This window comes from Rhinolophus ferrumequinum, chromosome 10 (assembly GCF_004115265.2).
Source record: "Rhinolophus ferrumequinum isolate MPI-CBG mRhiFer1 chromosome 10, mRhiFer1_v1.p, whole genome shotgun sequence".
Lineage (NCBI taxonomy): Eukaryota > Metazoa > Chordata > Mammalia > Chiroptera > Rhinolophidae > Rhinolophus > Rhinolophus ferrumequinum.
The window spans coordinates 24,002,762-24,021,118 of record NC_046293.1 but is presented as its reverse complement, the minus strand read 5'-3'; the positions used below and the strand labels follow the sequence as shown (position 1 = coordinate 24,021,118).

Sequence of the window (18,357 nt, the reverse complement as noted above, 5' to 3'; positions counted from 1 at the left end):
GGTGAATACAGGGAGATTAGAAGGGATTGATCTGGATAATCCTTCTTCCCAACAAACCCCAACCACCTGCCCCAGGGTCTGATCCTGGGAGAGGGGGGGAACGGAGGAAGGGGAGGTACAGGGGATTCAGAGAGAAGGATGCACAGGCCTGCCCCTACCCTGGATGGAGAAAGGATTGTAAGTAGAGGGCAAACCAATCTCCTGCTCCCATCTGGGGTTTGGCCCACTCCTTGCCCCCATGACTCACGGAGTCCTGCTGGGGCTGTGAAGGCAAGAGTCAGAAGGATCAGGCTGCCCTAAGTCTCGGCCAAGCTCAGAGGGAAGATAGGGCTTAGAGTGGGAGGCCCAAGGAGCAGCTGTCAGGGGTTTGGGTTCATTTGCATGAGGGGAGCAGGTGGCTGAGATTTCCCTGACAAATCACAGGCTTGAGTGGCCCTGCCTCTGGGAGGCCAGAAGACACCTGTCTCCTCCCAGGCCAGCCATAGCCACTCCCACCTCCAACCGCCACAGAAACTGACACACTTGACAGGCCCTGGCTGAGGGATCTTCTCATTCTTTATTGACAGGCTGGGAGAAGGCAGTGGGGTTATTATTCTTCCCTCATCCTCCTCATTTGAAGCAGTCAGACCCTACCTCCTGCCATTTCTTTCCAGGGAGGCATCATGTCTTCTGTCAGTCCTAGGGCCAGAGGTCCATCAGCTGGGGCCAAGCCTGGCTCCCCAGACCTGGTGAGCTCTGGGCTGGTCTGCGCAGTGTCCTCTGAGACCAGGGTTGGATGGCCCTTGTGTTCCCCAAAATAGTAGGGGTACAGGGACAGAGACCTCACTGTTCTGCTTCTGTCACAGGGGGGCTTCTCGTGGGCCCTGGCATCAAGGCAGCCCTTCATAAGTCAAGTGGCCACATCCCCAAGGAGCTGGCTAGCCCCTCATAGCTCCTCTCGGACCCGAGGCGGTTTCTCAGATTTGTCCTGGACCCGCTGAAGTCTGTAGCTGGGAGGCTCTGGGGAAGGGTCTCTGCTGGGCATTTCTTTTTCCTCTTCCTCGTCCTCCTTTTCCTCTGGCTCCTGCAGCAGCTCTTTGGCTTCTGTCCACTCCTGGGAGGTGGGAGGTCGGTCTGACCCAATACCCTGCATGCACCCTGCCCCAAGGACCCTCCCTGAGTCATCTCAGTTCCTGCCCCTCACCCATCAGCCTGTCCACGCTTCATACACTAGGAGAGACATCACTTCCTATTCCTGCTCCTCCTCACCTGCTCCTTGTGCTCAGATGCCCATGTGTGCCACAGTGCCAGGGCACAGCGCCGGCCCCGCGTCACGGCCCACACACCGTGGGGATTCTCCCCACCAGAGCTGAAGGCCACAAGGCGCCCGCAGCGAGGACGAACCTGAGCCTGAGGGATGAGGGCAGGTTCGGCTCTAAGGGCAGGCCCTCAGAGACCTTGGCCCTGACTCTCAGAACAGGATGGGGCAGGGGGCACTGAAAGGTCAGCTCTCTTGTCCATCATTTCCCACTCCTTAATTCAGGGACCATCTTGGGGAAAATGGGAAATTGGCCTCCACTTGGGAAACACAAATGCCAGACTGAAGACAGAAGATTTAGAGCCAAAGGGAGAAGATGTCTCCATCAAGGGCTTTCTGTTGGTTCCACTCCCCACCTCAACCCCATGCCTTGACTTTTCCTGTCTATCCTTTGAACTGGGTGTGAAGCAATCTGAGAAAATGAGCTCAGGACCAGACTCTCGATACTGGGGATAAGGATCTTGGGGACTTTTTTCCACCCCAAGTAGGGCTTGCATTATAGGTAGCTGATGGTGATAAGCAGAGACGGAGGTGGTTGGTTAAGACAGAGCAATAGACAATGAGAAATCACTGCTCCTCTCCTCCTACCCAATTCTAACCCCTAATTTCTACCTGGAATAGGGACTTCGGGTCCTGTGCTCACCCACCCTTTTTTAGGAGATGAGGCAAACACTGAAGGCAGGGTCTGCAGGGGCCACTTTGAGATCTCCTGGGGGGCACAGTCAACCTCTGCTAGGAGAGCCCCTGAACAAGCGATGGAGAGGGTTGGGGAGGCCAGGAAAGGAAAGGGTTAAGGTGGCCCCAGCCATTTCCCTGCATTTGCCTCTGGGAACCTTCTGTTTTGAATCCTGAGCCTACAGCTGGGCTCCTCATCCCAACCCCTACCCTCCCCCACCCCACTTACCCTGACAGTGAGGGCGTTGGGCTCTGTGAAGAACAAGTCTCCACCCTGGAAGTCATCGTTGAGGTAGAGGAGTCCACTGGGAGAAGAAGACAGGAGGCAGTAAGATCCCAACCCAGGCCCACCTACCTGACCTCTGGAGGGGCTGCCCACCTATAATCTCGATAGGTGTAGGCAGGGGGCTCCCGCCAGCACTCTCCGGTGTCAGGGTCCAGGATGCAATTGTCGGCATGCACTGGGTGACTCAGGTCCATGCGCTGCTCTTGCTCCCCTGGGAAGCAAAGCGTCCTGGTGAATGCCTCCGTGCCCCATGCCCACCCACCACCATGCACACCCACCCTGCAGCTCGGGGGTCACAGCTGGGCAGAAAGGCCAGGCCCCCACTTGGGAAAGGGAGTCAGAGTCTTTCAGGAGTGAGGATGACCCCACACAGTTTGGGGATGCTGAGGTTGTGCAGTGACCCATAGGGGCCGAGGTTGGGGAGGAGCAGTAGGGTCTTGACAGCTACCTTCGATGGCACTTCGGCACACCAGGTGGGTGAAGGAGAGATGCAGGGGCCTTTCCGGGGAGAAGTAGGCCTGAGTCAAGGTCCGCACACGTTCGCTCACCTCCAGAAGCAGCTTAGCGCCCTGAGTGCCCACAGCCCCAGCCCGGGCCAACTGTAGGCAGTGCAGTGAAGGGCCAGAGAGGAAGGAGGCAATGAAAGGGTGGGTTTGGAGTCTCTCAGCAGCCAGTTCTGTCCATCAGTCCCAACTGGCTCCATGACAACATCCCAGGCCCTCAGGTCTTAGAACCCCCTCCTCAACCCTGGGCAGAGGACTCAAGGACTCAATCCCAGGTATCCAGCCTCCTGCATGCCCTCTTCTCCATCAGACCAGGGCATGGGTGCCTCCTCTCTCACCTGTGCAGCCTTGAGCACCGTGAGCCCATCGAAGTGTTCGTGGGGGGTGTGCGGGGAGCGGCGGCCCCGATAGCCAGACCTGGCTCCAGCCTCAGCTGCATCCTAAATAGGGAAGGAGTTGACTGTAGCCTTTGGCCCTGGACTGTCTCCCACCTCACTGCCCACAGGGCTACAAGACCTTCCCTCCAACCCTCCCATTTCCTGGAACAGAGTTCTCTGGTGGCTCCTTTTCCTGAGCTGCTGCCCTTCCCCAGAGAATGACTATCTTCATGTCTATATTGTCACTCTCTGGTAGATACGGAATCCCACTTGCTGAAGGGCCTGTGCACAGAACTCTGGAGAATGTTCTACAGTGGGGAAAGGACCTCTGAGGGTGTAAGGACAGCAGGAAAAGGGGTGCAGGAAGGGCTTGATCATTCATCCCTGATGAGCCAAGAATAGAGGAGTCTTTCTGGAAACAGGACCCCAGCAGGAAGTTTGATCGGCTAGGTCCAACTGAGGTATCTCTCTCTGACATCTTCCCACTTGACACACTCTTGGAGAACGTGAAAACCCTTGATGCAGTGTCCTAATAACGCAACTACCTACATGACCATTATCACCCGGGGCTCTCCTGGTATTTGGATGTCCCTGTCCTGACACCTATTCTTCTGTCTGCTTTTTGAAACTCAGTTAAAGTGTCACTGCTTAGTTACCCCATATATAAACCTCATCTGTGAGAGGACACCATGTGACCCAAGCCATCTAACCTTCTATTCTTGTATTGATTCATTCAATAAATTTGTACTGAGCACCTACTATGTGCCAGGCACTGTTCTAGGCACTAGGGACAAAACTGTGAACATGAAAAGGTCCCTGCTTTGATGGGGTTTGTATTTTCAGATAATACATAAACAAACCAGATCAATTCAGATAAGTGTTATGAAAAAAATAAAAACAGGGCTACAACCTTGAGAATGCCTAGGCAAGGGCTAGAAGGCAGCTAATTGACAAGGTGACAATCTGAGTTGAAATCAAATTATATAAAAGAGCCACTTAAATATCTGAGAGAAAAAATGTTCCAGCCAGTAGAAACAGCAAGTGCAAAGGTCCTGAGGCCAGAATGAGTTTAATGCAATTAAGGAATAGAAAGGTCTGATACTTGGGAGTTATCCTTGATGCAATTCTTTCATAATCTTCCACACAGATTTAGTTCTTAACTTCTCCACCTTTGATTTTCTAAATATTTCTCACCTGTCCCCCTCTCTTCACTCCCTTGAAATAAGGACACTTTTGCATCACCCCAGGGTCTCCCCCTTACTTTCCTCTCTCATTGTATTCTCCACACTACCACTAGAGGGATCTACCAGTCCTACAGTATGCTGGTGACTCCAGACTCTACACTTGGAGGTTCTACAGGAACACGAAAGTCAGCCCCTCCTTAAATCCTTCAATAAGCTGTCCACCATCTACAAATAAAGTCCAAACTCCTTGGTAGGGTACAGAAGGCCCTTCACCATCTCTCCTGTGCCTCTACTTCTGGGTCTCTCTCCTATACCACCTCTGGATAACATACAGCCTGATGATAATAGTGACAGCTAATACTGAGCACTTTCTATACTCTTCCAAGACCTAATTATGCTCTACTTCATTTAATCCTCACAATGACCCTACGACAAAACCACTGTATTTAGCCCATTTTATAGATGAGGAAACTAGGCTCAGAGACATTAAAAAACATTGCCCAAGGTCACACAGGTAGTCATTGGTAGGGCTGACCCATGCTCTTAACCCCTGTGCTCCACTACAATTCCCAGAATACCCCTCATAGCCTGACTCTCCTCCCCTTCTCTGCCTGGTTAACTCATCCTTAAGATTGACCTCAAATGCTACCCCCCACCCAAGCCTTCGAGGACTTTGCATTTTGGAGCTTCTATTTGGAGGAGGACATACTTCTTTTATCAAACTTACTACCCACTCTAATAATGTGTGTCCACGTCTGATTCCTTCTCTCTACAGTGAGTTCCCAAATGCAGGATCTGTGTTCATCTACCTCTTCCTGAAATCTAGAAGTTTCGAGTACACAGCAGGTACTCAAAGAGTGTGTGTTGAAGGAACACTAGCCTAGAATGAGGACTGAAGCTTCATAAAATGGCAGACTCAACCTGGTGAATATGGATCATTCAACCCCAAACTAGGAGGGGATGTAATGAATGGAAAAAGAAGCCTGTGTGTCCGCTGAGCCATCCACCAAGCCAATAATGAAACTCCAAAGAATCCTCACCTACATACTCACACTTCTTTATGTCTTTATGATTTTTTTTGTTTTGTTCTTCCTATAAATTTCTAGCAAAATTCCTTTGTAAAGAATGTCCACCCCACACCCTCTAAGTTGAGAGAAAAAGGAATTTGTCCACAGCAGTAAGGCAGTGGTAAGTCCCCTCTGGAGAATCAGAGAGGGCAGTCCAGGGGGCAGGCCAAGAGCAAGGGAGCAGGCAGCTGTGCCTAAGGGTCCCTTACTAGCCAACTATGCCACTTAACTCATAGGTCTTCTTACCTTGGCCAGCTGCAGCAGCACCCCACACTCAGCTGGGGTGAGCAGACCATCCAACACTGCTCGCTCAGACCCATTCAGCTGTCTTGCATCCTGGGTCAAGGTTACTCCCTCCAGGAGGAGGACATCTGCAGGGAAGGGGCAAGTCAGAGGGGATTGAGGGCCCCTAAAGGCAGGCCCAGCAGTAGCCCCAGCTGTCAGGCCCTGTCTCCTGCTCTCCCAGGGACTTACCCTTCCAGTCAGTCAAGGGCTTCGGCTGTGGAGGCTCCTGATCCCAAGGCCGCTGCTCTTGATCCTCTCTCAGGGGTGAGAAATATGCTCAGTTGGATGTACAGACCAGTCCAGATCCATCTTCCCCAGACCCAGCCTCCCAGGACCCTTTCTGTCACCTTCCAGCTCAGGCCAGGCCCCTCCCACCACAGGCATCTCCTACCTGAGCTTTTCTCTAAGCCTCTCAGGGATGAAAGCTGTTGGGGTCCAGGGATCCTGAACAGTCAAGAAAAGCACCATCACCCACCAAGTCCAGCCCTAAACCCTGATGTTAGACTAAACTACCACATTAAGGTTCTCCTATTTCCACAGGGCAAGGTAGAGGTGGGAAAACCCCTGGGAGCTGGACCAAACTCTGTAATAATATAACAACAACAAAAAAAAAAACAACTTACGTAGCACTATTTGACAGGTGCTATTCTTAGCACTTTATACATAGAAGTGGGATGGAGAGAAGTGGAGTTACTCACAGGATCCTTGAAGCTGGTCCCCAGGTGCTCCATGGCATAGTAGAGTTGTCTCTTCTCCCCCAGGGATCGAAGGACATATTGCCGGATGTCCTGAGGTGGGGTAGACAGCAGCGGGTAAGACAAGGAGAAGTTAAGTAGGGCAGGGAAGTAAAGGCTGAAGGACAGCAGGGCAGCCCCAGATTCTGGGGAACAGTCTACAGGCTGCTGAAACACTTCACTGCGCCTCTCCATTCAACTTTCCTCCCTCAGCAGCTTCAAGACATCTGGGCTCAAAGTGGAGGAGAAACGTGTGCACGAGGCAGAAGCAGGCAGGGGTGAGTTTCAGGGAACAGGGAAAGACTGGTGCCTGGACTAAGAAGTCCAGTCTGAAGTGGGGAGCAGGGGTTGGAGACAAGTCAATACTGGACTTGGGGTTGCCTCTGGTGACCACCGTGTTCCCCTGAAAATAAAACCTAGCTAGACAATCAGCTCTAACGCGGCTTTTGGAGCAAAAATTAATATAATACCCGGTATTATATTATCTTATCGTATCATCTTATATTATATTATATTATATTATATTATATTATATTATATTACAGACCCGCTCTTATTTCATAGTAATATATTAATATTTTATATTAATTTTAAAAATCTTATATTAATTTTTGCTCCAAAAGATGCATTAGAGTTCATTGTCCAGCTAGATCTTCTTTTTGGGGAAACACAGTAGAGTGTTTAAGCCAGAATGGGGGGCAGGATCCAGGTTACTACAGATACATTTTTTTGATTTAGGGCTACCTCACAGGGTAAGTGTGTGGGGGAGTTACCTCTCTTGGCCCAAGGCCAGGTCTTGGCTCCCCCAGCTGGGCCTGGTACTGGTTGAGAGCTTCTTTGGCCTCCTCGTCCTCCGGGTAGAACAGCAGGACACTCAGGACATTTTCTATAGCCTGGGACAAATTCCCCACTGGAGATAGAGCAATAGGGTAGGATGGGGCACACAGACCGAGAACAGCCATGTTCCCTGGGCAGAGGCAGTGATGACAGGTAGGACAGGCAGAGCCAGAAAAGGTGGTCTCCCAATGGCAACCAACTCCAAAGACCCCCTCCTCCTGGCAAACGTGCTCCTCCAGTGTTTCTTTCTACAGCTTACTCAAACATACATGAGCTGAATGGGCAGAGTTCAAAGAGGAAGAAGAGAAGAGAGAATAAAGGAAAGTGAGAAGCAGCAAGGACAGAGGAGCCCTGTGACCCATCTCCTGAGCTTTCCACAATGATGCCACAGGAAAGCAAGTTAGTCCTCTGAAAGTGATGGTCCCCTTGGAGCCCTGACCAACAATAGATCTGGAGACAGATGGGAGGGATGGAGAGACAGGGCTCAGGATACCATTAGAAACAAAACTTCACTTTCCGTGTTTCCAACCCATCACCCCCCCACCCCCCCAGATCTGACTCTTCCCCAACTGACCCTGAGCATGGGCCTCATGCAGCCGCCTCAGCTGGCTGGGAAGGAAGTCAGGGACAGGGAAGCTGCGTCCAGGCCTTGTAGCTGTGTCCCCCACACAGCGCTGCCGGCACTGCAGGACCCGAATCCAGTGCCCTGCGGAGGACACACATGAGCCATTCAGCTTGTCATGCTCCTCCTCCTGGCACCAGGAACCAGCCAACCTCCCAGCTCCTTACCTGCAATGGCCTCATAGAGACCCCCGTGGTTCCCAGTTCCTTCCTCCTCCTCTTCGTCTCTTTGCTGCTCCTCAGGCCCCTCACAGCCAGCCCGGCAGCTCTCCATCTGGGCCAGGCTCTCGTGCAGGGCTTCCTCGAGCCTGGGCAGTGCCAGTCCTGCCTCCTGGCGCCCGAGTAGTTCCAGACCCGAGTCATAGGCTGCCTGTTGGAGAGGAGAGTGGTCAGTCACCTGAGATCCTGGGGGAGGGGTTTCCAAACAAGATTGGGAGATAAAAAGAGGAGGAAGGGTGTTAGTCTCATTTGGGGCATGCACTCCAGGTCCCACTTCACTTTGGGGAAGACAGGAGTGGGCGTCAGAATAGAATGTTAGAGCATGGGACTTCAGTGATCCTCAGGAAGAAAACTAAGTCCCAGAGAGGGACTCTCCATCCAGGGTCACTGAGGACAGTAACCATATCTCCTGATGCACAAGATACACAGGGCCACAGTCCAGGAAGTCCTGTGTATCCTGCTAGTGAATGGCTGGTGGTGGGGCAGGGGTCGTGCTGAGGGTCTCACCCAGTGTGGGGGTGTCTCCAGGTCCCGGAAGCTCTGCTGCCGAATCCCAGACATCCGTCTATACTTAGCCATGTCCTCCCGCATCTGCAGGTGCTTGGGGTTTGCTATAAAGAAGGTGTGAGCTGCAGCTGCTGCCAGGTCCAACTTCTTAAGCTGAGAAGCAGGAAGGAAGAGGAAGTCAGTGCCCTGAGGTGATGGCACTGACTTCCTCTGTCAGACTTCTGCCCCTCACCAGCCTCCCCACCCGAGACACACACGTGGGACTGCCCCAGGGCCTCCTGGAAGACTTGTCAGTCTGAACTGCCCACCTCCCAACCTCCAGAGCCCCTAGACACCACTATATTGGGACTCTCAGGAGTCTGGCAGCTAAGGAAAGGGGGTCTGAAGACTTTGCAGTCAGTGGGACATGGGCAGAGGGGCCTCAGTTTGAGAGACAAAGTGGAAGCGATGACTAAGTGAGGCGGAATGTGGGGGAGACCTGAGTGACCAGCAAAACCCGCAGGTCTCTAGGACCCTGAGCTTAGGTGTGCGACCAGCACCCACCGCACACCCACAGCCACGTAGACAACAGCTACCGTCCTAGTAGCTGCGCAGGGTCCACTGTCCTCCCACCCCACTCCCTGACACCCGGCCCTCCGCCTGACCCCACTGCTCTTAACTTCCCTAAGCTCGGTGCTGCCCCAAGCAAAGGTTCACTTAACTCCCTCTCCATACTTCCCGTCTAGCAGTGGGCTTCACCTCTACCCCTCCGCTTCATCCCAAGGAAGTCACAGTAAGACCGACTGAGATTCCAGGCCCCTTCCCTCCATTTTCGATCTACTTCCATCCCGCTTCACGACCCTCCCCCCCATTCCAACTTTGCTCGAACTCTCCCTTAGGCTGTCCTTCTGCGACTTCAGTAGATCCTGGATGTGATTTTGGAAGGACCTACTCCTAAGGAGAGGTCCGTTGACCGCCCTCCACATCCCTACCCGAGCCCTGGCGCTGGCATCCCGCCCTCTCCCGGGGAGCGCAAGTAGGACAGTGACGTGGGTCGGAGCAAGACCCCGCAATCGGCCCCGGCGGCTGGCGCACCTGGTAGTAGGCCCTCTGCAGGTAGTTGTAGGGCTCCCGGCGGCGGAAGGCGTCCCGCAGCGCGCTCCCCACGCGGAGCCGCGCCGCGCCCCCGGGGCCCAACCTTCGCACGGCGCAGTGGCTCAAACACTCGGCGCGGCGCAGCGCGGCGCGGAGTAACAGCGGCTCCCAGGCCCCGGGCGCCAGGCGGGGCCGGGAATCAGGCCCTGGAACGTCGAGGGGCGCGGCGGGGAGAGCGGCCCCCGGCTCCGCCGTACAACGCACCCCGCAGTCCCGCCGCATGCGGCCCAGCTCAGCCTGGCTCCGCAGCGCCTCCCGCAGCAGCGCCACCGCCGACGCCCAGGCCCCCGCCGCGTAGGCGCGCAGTCCGTCAGCGTAGAGCAAGTCAGGGGCCTGGGGGTATGCTCCCGGGGAGAGCGCGGCCAGGCCGGGGGGCTCCGGAGTGCCGGGGGGAGGCAGCAACAGCAGGAGCAGCAGCAAGTGCAGGAGCCGGAGCATTGTGCCCGAACCGGCCGCGGCTGCCGAAGGGAAATGAGGGAGCAGAGAGGGAGAGAGGAAAGGGGGCAGGGAGAGGGAGGAGAAAGGAAAGAGAGATGAAGAGGAGGGAGGACAGGAAGGGAGAAGGAATGAATGAGCGGGGCCAAAGAGAGCTGATGGGGCCGAGACCCAACCCTACGAGAGGACAATATGAGAGAAAAGTCAGAAGGAGCCTGGCAGAAAGTGGAGAAAGAAGTCTGTAAAACGAGTGCTGCAGTGTGGGACAAGAAGCAGAGCAACAAACAGACCACGGAGTGAGGAGGGCAAAGGCCTGCACTGGAGCGGGCCTGGTGCGTTAGAGGACAGTGTGAGGAGCCTCCGCGGACCCTTGACTCCAGCCCCTGGGATTCACCACTGTGGTGGTGTTTCCTTTCACTCTTAGGACCAGGAATAGGATTGTGGATGCTTCCCACAGACCACACACACACACACACACACACACACACACACACACACACAGGGCAAAAGAGCTTTGGAATGCATCATAGAGGAGATTACACTCCGGGCTTGTGACACCAAATCAGGCCCAAACCCTTTCCTGCCCAGAAAGTGGGCCCTACACAGATTTGGGGGAAGGAGGAGAGCTGGGGAGTGGGGGGACAGAGTAAAACTACCTCCACATGGTGGGCTCTGCCTCCTGCAACTAAGATTGCACACAGCTGAGCTGCTTGAGCTGAGCTGCTGCTGAGCGCCGGGATGGCTCAGTTGGATGGTTCAGTTGGTTAGAGCACATCCTCTCAACCACAAGGTTGCTGGTTCAACTCCCGCAAGGGATGGTGGGCTGTGCCCCCTGCAACTAATAATGGCAACTGGACCTGGAGCTGAGCTGCACCCTCCACAACTAAGATTGAAAGGACAACTTGACTTGGAAAAAGCCCTGGAAATACACACTGTTCCCCAATAAAGTCCTGTTTCCCTTCCCCAATAAAATCTTAAAAAAAGAAAAAAAGAAAAAAGAAACTACTTCCACAAATCTGAATAAAGATTCTTCACACCCCAAACCAGCAAACTCAAGTGACTCCCAATGCCCCCCAGCATAAGAGGCCGTTAAAAGCCCTTCTCTGTGTATGTTCTATGTACGTCTGCATGTTTGACTTTGTCTTTCTCTGTGGGTATTTCTGTGCCTCTGTCCACTGTCCCTGCTCTATTTTGTCCTCTATGAGTCACTCCACCCCCACCCCCCACAAAACTCTGATCATACCCTTTTGCCACCATAGTACACTGGACACAGAGGTTTCCATGGTAATACTTCAGACTTTAATACATTTTACTAGGGGTGATGGAAGGTGAGTAGGGCATCTGGTCACTTGGATAGGAGACAGCAGGGGATCCAGGATCCCAGGGCCCCAGATCCAGCGCCTATCTCCCCAGAGTCTGGAGGCAGCTGTCCTAGGCTCAGGGCCAGAATGAGGTGTTACCCATCCAGGCCCCTTCCTCTAAGTCCAGTAGTCCCACTTGGGCTCACAGAGTCAGCTGGGGGAAGATGGGGTTACCTGGGCCCCAGGACCCTCCCCAAGCTCTTGTACTCCCCTCACCTCCTGTCAGGGAGCAGCGTCTCCCTGCACTTAGCCCCAAAGGAAGTCCAATGGCTCTGCTATCAGGGGATCCAAGGGAGAGTCGGCGGGGTGAGAAGCCCAGTGGCCTGAGCCTCCGAGGAGAGGGCCCTGGTGAGGCAGTTGGAGAAGGCAGAGGTGTCTCATCGATGAAGGTGGTGATTTCCTCCCGGAAGAAGCCAGGACCCCGTGGGGGCCCCCCACCTGATCCCAGAATCCCACCCTCCAGGAATTGTCGAAGGCTGGCTAGCCCTCCACCTTCAACCTCATCATCTTCCTCATCCTCCAGCCTTTGTCTTTGTCCCAGATATTCAGGAGGGCCCCCCAGGGCCCGGCTTTGGGCAGGGAGGACCCGGATGTCATCAGAGGATGACCACTTATGCAGGAAGGAGGTTGGCGCTCGAGAAGTAGAGAAGATGTTGGTCTCATCATGGGACAGACGCCGAGACAGAGGGACCTGGGGAGAGAAGCAGAGGTAGACCCAGAGGTGCTGCAGGGACAAAGGGGGTAGAGGCAGGGACCAAAGTGGGGACCCTGCAAGATGGCTCGACCCCCTTAAACTTCTGTAAAACATCCTCTGATGGGCAAACCTGGTTTTCAGAGGTCTGAAGGAGAGCCTCTCTTACCATGCCTTTCTTTCCCGTATCCCTTATGTGTTCTGTAGGCCAGGGCTAGGCAATGCGGTGTTGGGGTGGATAACAGAGACTGGAGAAGAGTAGTGAGGGGATACTCTAGAAGGTGTATTTCTTAGTCCCATACCTGTAAGTAGTGGACCGTCTCAAGAGGGGGAAAGAGCATGTGCCTCCCAGGCAGCAGTTTCACCTGGGAGGGGTCCCCTGGTCCTGTGGCTCCATTAGCATCAAATCGAACTTTGCACATTCGGCCATCTGCATAGTCATCACAGCCCCCATCTGGGAGAGAAAAGGGGCAGAGTGATTACAAGCAAGGAACACCCACCCCTCCCCACCCCCCTTTAAAAACTCCTGCCCCCTTTATAAGTTCCCTGAAGAATCCTTCTGTTCCCACTAGTCTGTAAGCTCCAAAAGGAAAATGCGAGTGGCTAGTGTCTGTTGTGCTCAATGCTGAATCCCTAGTGCGTCATACATAGACATAATTACTGAAACAGTCTTTCCCACCCCCCCAGCCCCACCCCCAACCCCCACTCCTACCCCCACCCAGCCAAGAGCTGTCCCTATAGCTGAGGTCTCTCTCAGAAAGGTTAGCCTCCCCAGTTCCACAGCTTTCCTTTATGGTTGTGTTAGGCTGGACTGTTGTGTTAGGCACCAGGTAATGCAGGCTTCCAGAGGGGAACAGTCACCCCGTGGAAGGAGACCACAGTGCAGAAGGAAGCGGTGGGTGCATGTCATGGTGTGTGATTAGGGACAAGGAAGCCAGGAGTCAGCCCACAGGCAGCGCAGGTTCTGTCCAGTAGGGAGCACTCCCGGGCAGCCCGTCCCGCACAGAGAAGGGCGGGTAGAAAGGGGCAGAAAAGGGAGCCGTTGCCCAGGAAAGTAAAAGCTGTGTCCCCATTCTGACCGTCGTCACCATCCTCCTCGGACATGATAGCCACGCACTGCTCCCACACGGTGCGCACGTCAGCACGGTAGCGCTCACAGGACCAGATGAAGGAGGGCAGCAGCAGCGTCTGTGCCATGGAGCACCACAGCACAGCCAGCACCATCCACGGGGGAGCCGAGTCCGATTTAAGGGAGAAGAAGCTCACCACCTGGTGGGAGGACGAGGAATGGAGCCTGGTCAGTACCCAGAGCCCAGGGGGCCCACTTGAACCCAGATCCACTATCATAGTGCAGGTGGTGGGCAAGAAGTCAGGAAGGGTAGGCTGGGATCACATTGGATCATGAAAGAGGCAAAGTTGGAAGAGAAGACAGGGAAGGTCGGGAGAGTACCAGAGGGAGAGGGGCAGCGGTGATACAGTAAACCTGAAGACAAGAGAAACTTAGGAATATAGCGTAGATGGGATGCAAAAAGCTGGGGTGGTGAAGTTAGCTCTCTGGGAGTGCTCAGAGATCCTGTGGTATCCAGAGGGAATTAGAGAATGAAGAGTGGAGCTTGGCAGCTAAATGATAGGTCTGGGGGGCGGAATAGTGGAGCCTCAGAGTAGATGATGGAGCTGGAGGATAGGTAGTGGGGATTGAAGGACGGGTGATGGAGTTGAGTAGTGGGAACTGGAAAACATGATGAAACTGGTAGTAATGGGAACTACTGTTTCCCCAAAAATAAGATCTAGCTGGACAATCAGCTCTAATGCGTCTTTTGGAGCAAAAATTAATATAAGACCTGGTATTATATTATATTTATTATATTTTATATATCATATTACATATTATATTATATTCCTGGTATTATATTATATATAAAGACACGGTCTTGTATTATATAAGACCCGGTCTATTATATTATATTATATAAGACCGGGTCTTATATTAATTTTTGCTCCAAAAGACACATAATAGCTGATTGTCCAGCTAGGTCTTATTTTCGGGGAAACCCAGTAGAAGATGGATGATAGAGATGGGGCTCATGAATAGAGTGGGATGGATAGAGGAGAGGAAGATGGGTGATGAAACTGCTGTATGGCTGATGGAGTTGGAGGTCAGATGATTGTGCTGGGGCCTGGTTTGGGAAGAACAGGAGGAGGACCCCAATCTCACCAAGATGGGCACCCCTGTGAGTGAGTCATAGAGAAAGACGATAGCGCTGACCAAGTTGGTGACCTGCAGGGATGTCTTGGCTGACTCGGAGCCATCCAGCGAGGACCGGCGCTTCCCTCGGGCATCTTCCACCACAATGGCTGGCACCTCAAAGGCTGGCCGGGTACCCAAACCCCCTGGCCCACACCCCTTGGCGCCACCCCCACCCCCCGCTCTCCGGGACTGCCGAGCCCTCCGGGGCCGGGCCCACAGCGTCTGGTAGAAAGTAATAGCCACACAGACCAGCCCCATGACAATGCCCCCAAGTAACAAGAGGCTGAAGCAGACACCAAAGCCCAGGCCAATCTTGGAGACTATGAACTGGCAGCCTCGGGCATAGTAGCGCTCGCCATTGTTGTGCCAGCCAATGGAGGGCAGTGTGGAGAGAATGAAGCTGACCATCCAGATGCCCATGACAGCATGCAGTGCCTGCTTCTTGGCATTGCTGAGACGGTAGTTGACGGGCCAACGCACCATCCACATGCGATGGTAGGAGAGTGAGGCAACTGTGAAGCAGGTGGCCAGGGCCAGTGTGTAGTAGGTGGACACAAAGACCTTGCAGATGCTCTCATTCCAGTCATAGTCGGAGGAAGCCTGACGCCGAAGCTGTACCACAGCAAAGGTGGTGAGCGGCACAGCCGCCATGAGTATGTGTGTGCCCGCCAGGAAGCACAGCAGCAACTCCAGTGGCTTGTGCTTCTGCTGCTTGGCAGAGATGCTGAGGATGATCCAGGCATTGGCCAGCAGGGCCAGAAGCCCACAGGCCAGCCAGGACAACGCGTTTGAGCGCAGGGAGGCCTCCTCTGCCCCTGCGCCACCCCGAGCCATCCTATCCTCAGCCCCCCACCCCCCTTGAACTCCTGGGGGTGGGGGATAGGTCTCACCCAGGAGCCCCACTCACACACACCTCCATCTTGCCCACAATCCTTGCCCTGTAGTGAGGCCGGCCACTCCTAGGCCCACCCTACTGCTCAGCACTGCATGACTGACCCAGCTAAGGTCAGGTGTAGAGGATAGGGGAGGAGACTGGGAGTCAGCAGAGGTGGTCCTCAGCCTCCATATTGGGTGGGGCCCTTCCTGAAGTATCCCTGTAGGTGACAGGAGAGGCCAACTGGCTGCTTTCCCAACTATGAAGCTGGCTGAGGAGCTCTGGCCCCCATGCCAGGACTTGCAGGTCTCTTTTTCTTCTGGTTCTTGACCAGTCAGGGATCTTCTGGATGCCCAAGGGATGGGGAGTAAGGCTCAGCCACCTGGACAAACTGCAAGAGAGAGATGAGATGTGGAATGGAGAGGGTGAAGGTAGGGCCTACACTGGTCTACAACTGGCTTCTTGTGCTCCCCTTCTCTTGAAACTGCAGAAATGACTGATTACTGGGGATCATGGGGTCATTCAGAATATTCTGCCTTAAATCAGATGGCTGCTCAAATACCCCACACAGATAAGAACTCTATTTTCCAGACCTCCAGGAAGAAGGTAGTCTGACCTCCCATCTCCCATCCCTTTTCAGCCCTTTTACCTCCTTCTGGCATTGTCAGGTTTCATCTTCTCATATACCCTACTCAGTACTGTTCAACCCCTACCTTCATGCCCCTGAATCTCCCTTCAGAGCTACTGATGGCAGACATCTGACTTGTTTCTTCTTGAGGGTTCAGAGTAGACTGGGCTACAGTGTTACAGACTCTCCCCAACCTTCCAGGCTCCTGGTCCCATGGCCTTGGTGCTCAGCCCCATTTCCCCGAGCCTGCGTGACTGCCCTCCAGTTCACTAGGGATCTGGGAAGATGGGAGAAAGGAGGCTGGGATGAGGGGATACTAGGAACCTGAAGGTGGGGAAACCGTTGACATCAGAAGCATCCAGAAATGGAAAGAAGGGGAACTAGAGGGAAAGAGGAGAGTTTTAGCAGAAGAGAAAGAAAGAGGGGGCAAAGTGATAGGATCGAAAAATAAGTAAACCCTAGAGACCTCTGGAGAGGAGGCTTTGGAGGGAAGAGGATTGGGGGTGGGGAGGGAGTAGGGAATACCAAGGCTGAGAAGAAAAGCCCAATGTTCAATAAGGTAGTGACTCCCACTGGTAGACCTCGGGTATTTCCTCCTCTGCCCAAGCCTCAGTTTCCCTCTGATGGGAAGGAGAATAGTTCAGAATTTCATGACAGCTGAGCTTCAGTAAGCCCTGGGGAGGGGGCTAAGAGGAAATCAGGTGCGACTCTGAAGAGAGTGGAGGCAGTAAGGGTGGGCATAATGGCTTTAGGGTAAGTGAGAGTAAAAATGGGGCACAGCAGTAGGAGGTTCTATTTCCTGTGGAAGAACCTCAGATCCTTGCCCTCCTCAAGAGGTCCTAGTCCACCCCCCACCTTTGTCTTCTCTCCGGAGCCCAGTACACCCTAGTTGCCATGGCAATGGCCAGCCAGAGGGAGGTGGAGGGAATTGGTCAGGAGAGCCTCCCCCACTTCCCTCCCCAACAACCTCGGACCCCTTTCCACCCACCCCTACTCAGGCCCAGCGGTGGGCTCATGAAGAAAGAGATGGGGAGAGAGGGAGGGAGGCAGGAAGGAAGTGAAGGACAGAGAGAAGGAGGTGAAGGGCAGAGAAAGATCAGAGGAAGGTGGGAGTGGGAATCTGGGGGAGTCCATGGCGGACAGGGGTCCCTCGCCCTTCGGGGTGAAGGGGTAAGGTCAGGCGGCTCCTCCCTCCTGCCGCCCACCAGATTCTCCAGCGCAGAAACAGCAGGTGGCTGGGGAGGAGGGGCCGGTCTGAGGGGAGAGGAGGCAGCCGGGGGAAAGAGGGGAGGGGACCGGGCAAGGGTCGGCTTACCTCTGGCTGCGCCCAGCACTGCCTTGGAGACCGCACTCCCGCCGCGGCTCGCAGGGCTCTCGCGGCCCGCCAGCTCCAGCTCCTCCTCCCTCCCCCTCCCCCACTAGGGGCCTCCCTCCCTCCCCTAGGTCCCAGCCTCTCCGCTCAGCCCGCCACGCACTCAGTGTTTGCCCCCGAGGGGTTCCCCAGACCCTGTCTCCCTGAGTCCTCTTTCCCGTGAGCCCCGGGTCTGGGACCGAAGCAAAGCTTTTCGGGGGAAGGGGGACGAGTGTAGGGTGTGGAACTGGACGGTGGTGACTTGCAGGAGGAGGGGCAAGGAAGACGCCGAGAGGGAGGGGGTGAGGAGGATGGAGGGGAATCCGCTTCATTGGTGAAATGGTTCGTGTCCCACCCCCACCCCATCCCGTTTTCAACACGAACACAAGCTCCAAGAGGCAGCTGGTGGTGTTGGGGACTGAAGAGCTAGCAGTTCCGGGAGGAGGAAGCATGTGTCACAGTGTGTCACTGTGTGTATCTGTGTGAGGGTTGTGTCTAGGGTGTAGCTCAGAGGGACATGTGCTGGAGGCTGTGGGGAGTAACGGGGCAGTGGTACTAAAGCTGGGCTGCTTGTGGGGTGCAGGTACCTGGGCCTAAAAGGATGCAGGGACACACACACACACACACACACACACACACACACACAGCTTCCTCCTCCTGGAACACAAACACACGCTCCTTTTGGGGATACACACAAGTTGCATGCACACATTAGTTTCTTATGGTCCTTGCTCTCCACCACACTCATACACACGCTCTCCCCCTCAGTGTATCACACGTGTGTGACTGACTACAAAGTCTTAGCCTCACAGACCACACAGGGCCCTTTGGGGATGGGTAGGTGAGGAATCAGCTTCCAGAGAACTTTTCCCTCCCCAGAGAAACCTCATCTCCTTCCTGGGCAAGACTGGCAACCTCTCCTCTGGGTCTGACACCACAGATCAGAAGGTTCTGGGTCCCCAGAGAAGAGTCCATGCATATCTCTCTCTCTCTCTCTCTCTCTCTCTCTCTCTCTCTCTCTCTCTCTCTTCCACACACACACA

The 18,357-nt window shown here is 54.3% G+C and overlaps 2 protein-coding genes across 4 annotated transcripts; both read right to left on the bottom strand.

The window, feature by feature from the left end:
• Positions 1–889: 889 nt before the first annotated feature.
• Positions 890–10,247, bottom strand: P3H3 (prolyl 3-hydroxylase 3). The gene is made up of 15 exons (XM_033117804.1): positions 9,667–10,247; positions 8,593–8,745; positions 8,035–8,236; positions 7,820–7,951; positions 7,182–7,318; positions 6,373–6,462; positions 6,066–6,118; positions 5,864–5,931; positions 5,636–5,760; positions 3,100–3,201; positions 2,707–2,857; positions 2,352–2,469; positions 2,202–2,277; positions 1,249–1,389; positions 890–1,093 (listed from the first exon to the last, which is right to left on the bottom strand). Exons 1-15 carry the CDS (start codon positions 10,162–10,164, stop codon positions 926–928), a joined length of 2,214 nt encoding a protein of 737 aa, XP_032973695.1. The 5' UTR covers positions 10,165–10,247; the 3' UTR covers positions 890–925.
• A 1,190-nt stretch (positions 10,248–11,437) lies between these two features.
• GPR162 (G protein-coupled receptor 162) lies at positions 11,438–17,608 on the bottom strand. Of its 3 annotated transcripts, XM_033117789.1 has the most exons (6): positions 17,279–17,608; positions 16,049–16,240; positions 14,429–15,726; positions 13,293–13,482; positions 12,516–12,667; positions 11,438–12,213 (listed from the first exon to the last, which is right to left on the bottom strand). In XM_033117789.1, exons 3-6 carry the CDS (start codon positions 15,293–15,295, stop codon positions 11,665–11,667), a joined length of 1,758 nt encoding a protein of 585 aa, XP_032973680.1. In that variant the 5' UTR covers positions 15,296–15,726; positions 16,049–16,240; positions 17,279–17,608; the 3' UTR covers positions 11,438–11,664. The 3 variants fall into 3 exon arrangements, with proteins under 3 accessions (XP_032973680.1, XP_032973679.1, XP_032973681.1); XM_033117788.1 differs by lacking the exon at positions 16,049–16,240; XM_033117790.1 differs by lacking the exon at positions 16,049–16,240 and having other exon boundaries at positions 14,942–15,726.
• Between the last annotated feature and the right edge of the window lie 749 nt (positions 17,609–18,357).

Coding starts and splice junctions, on each gene's coding strand:
- GPR162 (XM_033117789.1), bottom strand. CDS start 15,295: ATGGCTCGGGGTGGCGCAGGGGCAGAGGAGGCCTCCCTGCGCTCAAAC. Junction 13,483..14,428: donor TCACAGGGGTGCCCATCTTG/GTGAGATTGGGG, acceptor TCCTCCCACCAG/GTGGTGAGCTTCTTCTCCCT. Junction 12,214..12,515: donor AGACGGTCCACTACTTACAG/GTATGGGACTAA, acceptor TTCTCTCCCCAG/GTCCCTCTGTCTCGGCGTCT.
- P3H3 (XM_033117804.1), bottom strand. CDS start 10,164: ATGCTCCGGCTCCTGCACTTGCTGCTGCTCCTGCTGTTGCTGCCTCCC. Junction 7,952..8,034: donor TCTCTATGAGGCCATTGCAG/GTAAGGAGCTGG, acceptor TGTCCTCCGCAG/GGCACTGGATTCGGGTCCTG. Junction 1,094..1,248: donor CATCTGAGCACAAGGAGCAG/GTGAGGAGGAGC, acceptor CCCACCTCCCAG/GAGTGGACAGAAGCCAAAGA.